Raw genomic sequence first — 5,952 nt, 5'->3', positions numbered from 1 at the left:
ACATTACCATAGTTATAACGGCAGTCCTTGAACGAACCAATCACAGGAGCTCTTTATGGCATTTAAACCGTGTGGCGTCATCGTCACGAAATTCAAAATTTAGAAAGAGAAAGAGAGAGAGAGAGAACGGTCAGAGTCCAGTGTATTCCACGTTTTCTTAAAGAAGTGAGCTCGTTCGCATAATTTTGAGGTTTTGGAAGGGCCACATTTGACGGTAATTAAACTTTTAAAGAGGTTATTGGTACTGAAGGTTATGGCAACTTTTTTTTACTTAAAGAAATCTAACTAAATTTACCTGCAGTCGTTATACCGAAGTTACCATTAGCGTAATGCGAAATAGGTTTGGCTGATGTAAAACGACGATTTGTTTTGTACTCCAGCGCTGATAGTAGGCAATAGGAGATTATCTAGCTAGCTAGCTAGGCAACGTAACGTTACCGCTGTGACTCAAGCGTTAGCGTGCGCTGCCTAGCTAACATTAGTTAGCTGTCCGACCTAAAACTAGTTGAAACTTTAATATTAACCAGTAGACGTTACTGTTGCACGTCACATAAACGCCATTTTTTTCTTTTCTTTTTTATTTACCCTGAAACATTACAGGTTGTGTGAAAACCTGAATGAAATGGCGCAGTTTGGGTTTGAGAACGACATCCATAGCATCTTGAAGCTGGATATGCCCATCACAAACGCTCCCATGGCAAGGTGGCAGAGGAAGGCCAGCACATCTAACACATCCGCCTTGAACGGGTTGTCGCCTGGCAAATCTACCAATGTGTCGCTCAGTTCATCAAAAACACCGAGCAAAACACCAGGTAATGTGTGCCATTATATTAATGCAACGTTACACTTAATTGCAGATAACTACAGAGTCTGTTAACCACTGGAATGTTTTCTGTATCATAGGCAAGAATAAGAAGCAGACCCCCTCTAAGATGGGGGGCGACCGCTTCATTCCAACCAGAAACAGCAAACAAATGGATGTGGCAAGTTTTCTTCTCTCAAAAGAGAATGAGCCTGTGGACACGAACAATACCGCAGGAACATCAGTGAGTTATTGTTTTGATGCACCGGCTCATGATCATTCAATGAATTAAAGGATTGTATTGATTTATATTGATTGTCTTTAAAGGAAAGCCAGAAAGCCTGGTCTATGTCACTAAATGGATACAACATTGAAGATGCAAAGATACTTCACCTTGGAGGGAAACCGCTGAATGCACCAGAAGGTAACTTCAGGTTATGTGTCAACATATTGCTTGGCAAAAGTATTGCATTATTGTATTTATGTTCTTTTTAATTTTGTCTAATGTACAGGTTACCAAAATAACTTGAAAGTCCTCTACAGTCAGGGTGCAACCCCTGCCTCTGTCAAAAAGACAAGATACATATCTTCAACTCCTGACAAAATCCTGGATGCTCCTGATCTTCGAAATGATTTCTGTAAGTGTAAAGAGGTTTTCCTCATAACATTAATGCATGTTAGTATTTTATTCTGTGACAACTGCAATGAATGCATAATTTATCACATCTTGGATTAACATCAATCCACTGAGGATGGATGTTGCCCACTACATTATAAATACTAGATTTAGGATTTTGTACACAAATATTTGATCTTTACACCAAAGGCACTCCTGTACATCTAGCAATCATTTTTGTGTCCCCTTCTTCCTCCACAGATTTGAATCTGATTGACTGGAGCAGTCGAAATGTTCTTGCTGTGGCACTTCATAACAGTGTTTACCTGTTGGATGCCTCTCAAGGAGACATCACTCTTCTGATGAAGTTGGACAGTGATGAGGTCTACATCTGCTCACTATCCTGGACCAAAGAGGGAACCTATCTAGCTATCGGCACCAGTGACTGCAAAGTTCAGGTCAGTGTTCTGATGAACGCACCACCTTGGTTCATAAGGACAAAGGCAAACAAATAACTGCTTCATATCTTTAACAATACATTTTTTGTTTTCTTAGTTGTGGGATGTTTACAACCAGAAGCGTCTACGCAGCATGGCCAGCCATACGTCTAGAGTTGCTTCCCTGAGCTGGAATGACCATGTTCTCTCCAGGTACAGTTTTCCTCAGTTATGATAATGTACCAAAACGTGCATTTCCTGTTGTGTGTTGGACTCATGTTTCTTTCCCTAGTGGGTCGCGATCAGGACACATCCACCATCATGATGTGAGGGTGGCAGAACACCACATCTTCACGCTTACTGGTCACTCACAGGAGGTGTGTGGGCTAAAGTGGTCACCTGATGGGCGATACCTGGCCAGTGGAGGCAATGATAACTTGGTTTATGTATGGCCACGTATGCAGGAGGGCATCACCAACAACTCCGTCCAATGCTGGAGTGATCATCAAGGAGCTGTGAAGGTGAGTAGCTTCATACTTGTACTGGAAAACCGAATTTGTTTTTAGGTCCATGTCTTGGAATTTCTCCCATCTAGTGTTGAGATCATATATTGCAATAAACTCTCTTGCCCCACGCAGTTCAAAGTACGTTTTACAGCTACGGTGGCCTTCCGGCTTCAGAAAGCCAGCCTTTTGCTCTTTTCAATATCATTTTTATTTTTTTGAGCAACGAAGACTCCTGTTCCTGAAATTTGGATTTTGAATGTGACCATGTTTCTATCTTCAAACTTGCCAGAAACGATACCCATTAGCAGCACCTGTGAGTTTATCTTGTGACAGCTAAATTGATGTTAAATATTCATTAAAAAGGACATTTGTGCAAACGTAACAATCTTGACTTTTTTTTTTTTCTGATCATTGACCGCAAACTTTTTTCAATTTTTTTATTTAACTGTGTAAAGGGATAGGATAAAAATGTAACTTGGTTAAGCTTGAAACTAACTTGTCAATGTGTTATAATTGTAGGCTTTGGCCTGGTGTCCGTGGCAGCCCAATATCCTCGCATCTGGAGGTGGTACCAGTGACCGTCACATCCGCATCTGGAATGTTAACAGTGGCTCCTGCATCAGTTCACTTGACACTCAGTCCCAGGTAGCTACACACTGCTAGACCCTTTTGAGTTCCATTGGATATTCTCAGGCAAATGTTTTTATTTTTGAGAAAATTAAACTTCTCCATGGGTCTTTTCTCAAATCACTTTCATCACATCAATTTTTTTTTTTTTTTTTTCCTTTCAGATCTCATCACTGTTGTTTTCACCCAACTACAAAGAACTTGTCTCTGCCCATGGATATGCCCACAACAATGTTGTTATCTGGAAGTATCCTGCTCTAACCAGGGTTGCGGAGCTCAAGGGTTAGTAACTTTTTTCTTTTTTTTTAATTGGACTGTACAGGCTATGTACCAACACATGCTTAACTTTAAATGGAAATGTCTAGTGACCTGGGAACTATGTCATGCTTTCTACTACTTTTAAACATAATGCTTTTTATTATAGGCCATGAGGACAGAGTTCTCAGTTTGATTCTGAGCCCTGATTGCTCAACTATTGCGACGGTTGCTGGAGATGAGACTATCCGCATGTGGAAGAGCTTTGAAGTGGATCCTGTTAAGAAGGCCAAGGAGAGACTGGTCAAGTCAACTAGCGGTGTAATTCATCAGTCAATCAGATAGTTTGCTTTGGGGTTTTTTAGAGTTGTTTTTTTTTGGGGGGGGGGGGGATGCTGAGCTTATGTGAAAGTGTTTTATTTAATCCACAAAGATGTACACTGTTTACTGTAACTGGCTGTTAAAAGCTCCCATCGTTGGTGTAATGGGTTGTTGGTCTCAATTGTTAATACAGTTCTGCTAATGTGGTGAGTGTCGTTTTTTTTTATTAAGCAATCAATGTATTTAACTTGTAAGCACTCGGGATGCATTGTCTACCACAGACTAGGTTATAAATAAATGCGTATAAATAAATGGTTTGATTTTTAATTTGCTTCTTTCAGTTAATAAAGATGTATTAGTACTGCCATGGTGCAAACTGTAGCCCTATGTCAATTCACATGTAGTGAGTAATTATCTCCACCAGTGCCTCATGTTTATCCTGTAGCTATGTCATTCATTAGCTTAGCTGTGGTTTTACGTTTCAAATGTTGTCCTCAAATTGCATTTAAACTTCACCTGTGGTGTTATTCTGAACCTTGTGTGTTCTGTTGAAGTTGCCTTTTAACCTGTAGAGTTCACGGTATCTGAGATTTAACTGTCGCAGATTTATTTGAACTGATATTTAGAAGATAATGTCTCACTACTTAAATTTCTAAAAGGAACAAGGTTACGGATTTATCTGACCAACGTAACCAGTTAATCACCAGTCCAGCGCCTGCAGTGAGGAGTTTACCAGTAATGTAAAGGCCATAAATAACTTGTCAACCTCTTACCGTGTATTAGTAATGTTTATTTGACAGATTGAGACGGCAGAAGTAAGATCTACATTTGATTTAACCATTTTGAACTCTACTGATAGTAACATACAGCTGCTTGAAACTTTACACACCCATACTAAAGGTGATTTAAAAGAAAAAAAATCTACAAATTGCGGAAATTGATCTTAATGCCTTTAATTAGGAAAATCCAACCTTTTTAAAGATACCAATTTTCTTTGAGTGGCTTATGTAAATGTTCTTTAAAATACAGGAGGCATAACTATACACACCCCTATGTTAAATTCCCATAGAGGCAGGCGGATTTTTATTAAAGGGCAGTTACGTCATGGATCCAGGATACTATGCATCCTGACAAAGTTCCCTTGGCCTTTGGAATTCAAATAGCTCCACATCATCACACACCCTTCACCATACCTAGTGATAGGCATGGGGAACTTTCCATAAGATCATCTCTCAATGCAAATCAAACCAGCCATTAAGCTAATTTACGGCATATGCTTATGCCCCCTGTATTCTAAGGAAGAACATTTATTTACAATTATTTATTCACAAAGAAAATTGGTGTTCTTGGATTTCCCTTTTTTTTTTTTTTTTTTTTTAATTAAGGCATTAAGATAAATTTCCAAAAGATTTTTTTTTTTTTGTAATCAACTTTAGCATGGGTGTGTAAACCTCCTCAAGCCACTGTACCTTCACAAGTGCAGGTAAAATAAAACTGGCAAGGGTTTATAATAGAATGTAACCTTTTCTCTCATTGAGTTAATCTAAATACTGGTGCACATAACATATAGTGGTGTAATGGCATTCACTTCTGAGTAATTGTACAGAAATGTGAACAGTGGAAATGTTGCAGAACAAAATGCAGATCACAATAGCACAGATAAAATGATCATTTCATTGCTGCAGTGCATGCTGTGGAGCCATCAGACACACTTGTGTGCTACACAGTGTGTGCTGTGTGTTTCTTTTTTAGCAGAACTTATGAGTTTTAACTTTGCACAAAAATGCCATTGCACTATTTATAGATATTTTACACTGATGTTTTTTTACCTTGCTTTTATGATCTTACTGTAGCACTTTGAGATTTGTTTAAATGTAAAGTGCATTACAAATAAAATGTATTATATAAGGCTCTGACACCTAGTTTAGCATTTTTGCATTCATATTAGATGCATATTTAAAATTACATTTGATCACTAATAGACTTAAAATAACATTTAGCAGTTATACTGACAAAGCCAGAATCTCACTGAACATTTGCAATCAGTAATGAATGCAGACAATGTACATGTTATTTAAGATGATAGGTTTTCCCTCCTACACCATCATACCACAGGATAAATGTATCAATGACATTTTGCTGTAGAAACAAATCTCCACACGTGAGTAAATCTCTGCTTTAAAGGAATGTTTATTTAATAGTGTGTTGCTGGCAGTATGATTATGAAGAGCTATACATGCTCATTTATGTTTGGTCTTTTTCTTTGTAGTTTAAGTTGGCTGTATACAATCTTTGTCGTCGAGGCTCTATTAGAATCTTTAGACCCCCCTGGTGTAGAAAAGTAAGAAATTAACTCAGGCGAAACATTTGAAAACAGTAAACTTGAAA

General features: G+C 38.3%; 1 protein-coding gene across 1 annotated transcript; it reads left to right on the top strand.

Moving 5' to 3' along the window:
* On the top strand, nt 1–3,886 carry cdc20 (cell division cycle 20 homolog). Its single transcript, XM_032530674.1, has 11 exons — nt 1–214; nt 601–812; nt 904–1,046; nt 1,130–1,226; nt 1,315–1,440; nt 1,680–1,876; nt 1,974–2,068; nt 2,148–2,376; nt 2,881–3,006; nt 3,153–3,270; nt 3,413–3,886. The coding sequence occupies exons 2-11, from the start codon at nt 623–625 to the stop codon at nt 3,586–3,588; spliced, it is 1,497 nt and encodes a 498-aa protein (XP_032386565.1). The 5' UTR covers nt 1–214; nt 601–622; the 3' UTR covers nt 3,589–3,886.
* The last annotated feature ends 2,066 nt before the right edge of the window (nt 3,887–5,952 follow it).

The sequence above is a fragment of the Etheostoma spectabile genome, chromosome 12 (assembly GCF_008692095.1).
Source record: "Etheostoma spectabile isolate EspeVRDwgs_2016 chromosome 12, UIUC_Espe_1.0, whole genome shotgun sequence".
NCBI classification, from domain to species: domain Eukaryota; kingdom Metazoa; phylum Chordata; class Actinopteri; order Perciformes; family Percidae; genus Etheostoma; species Etheostoma spectabile.
This window is presented reverse-complemented; position numbering and strand designations above follow the sequence as displayed.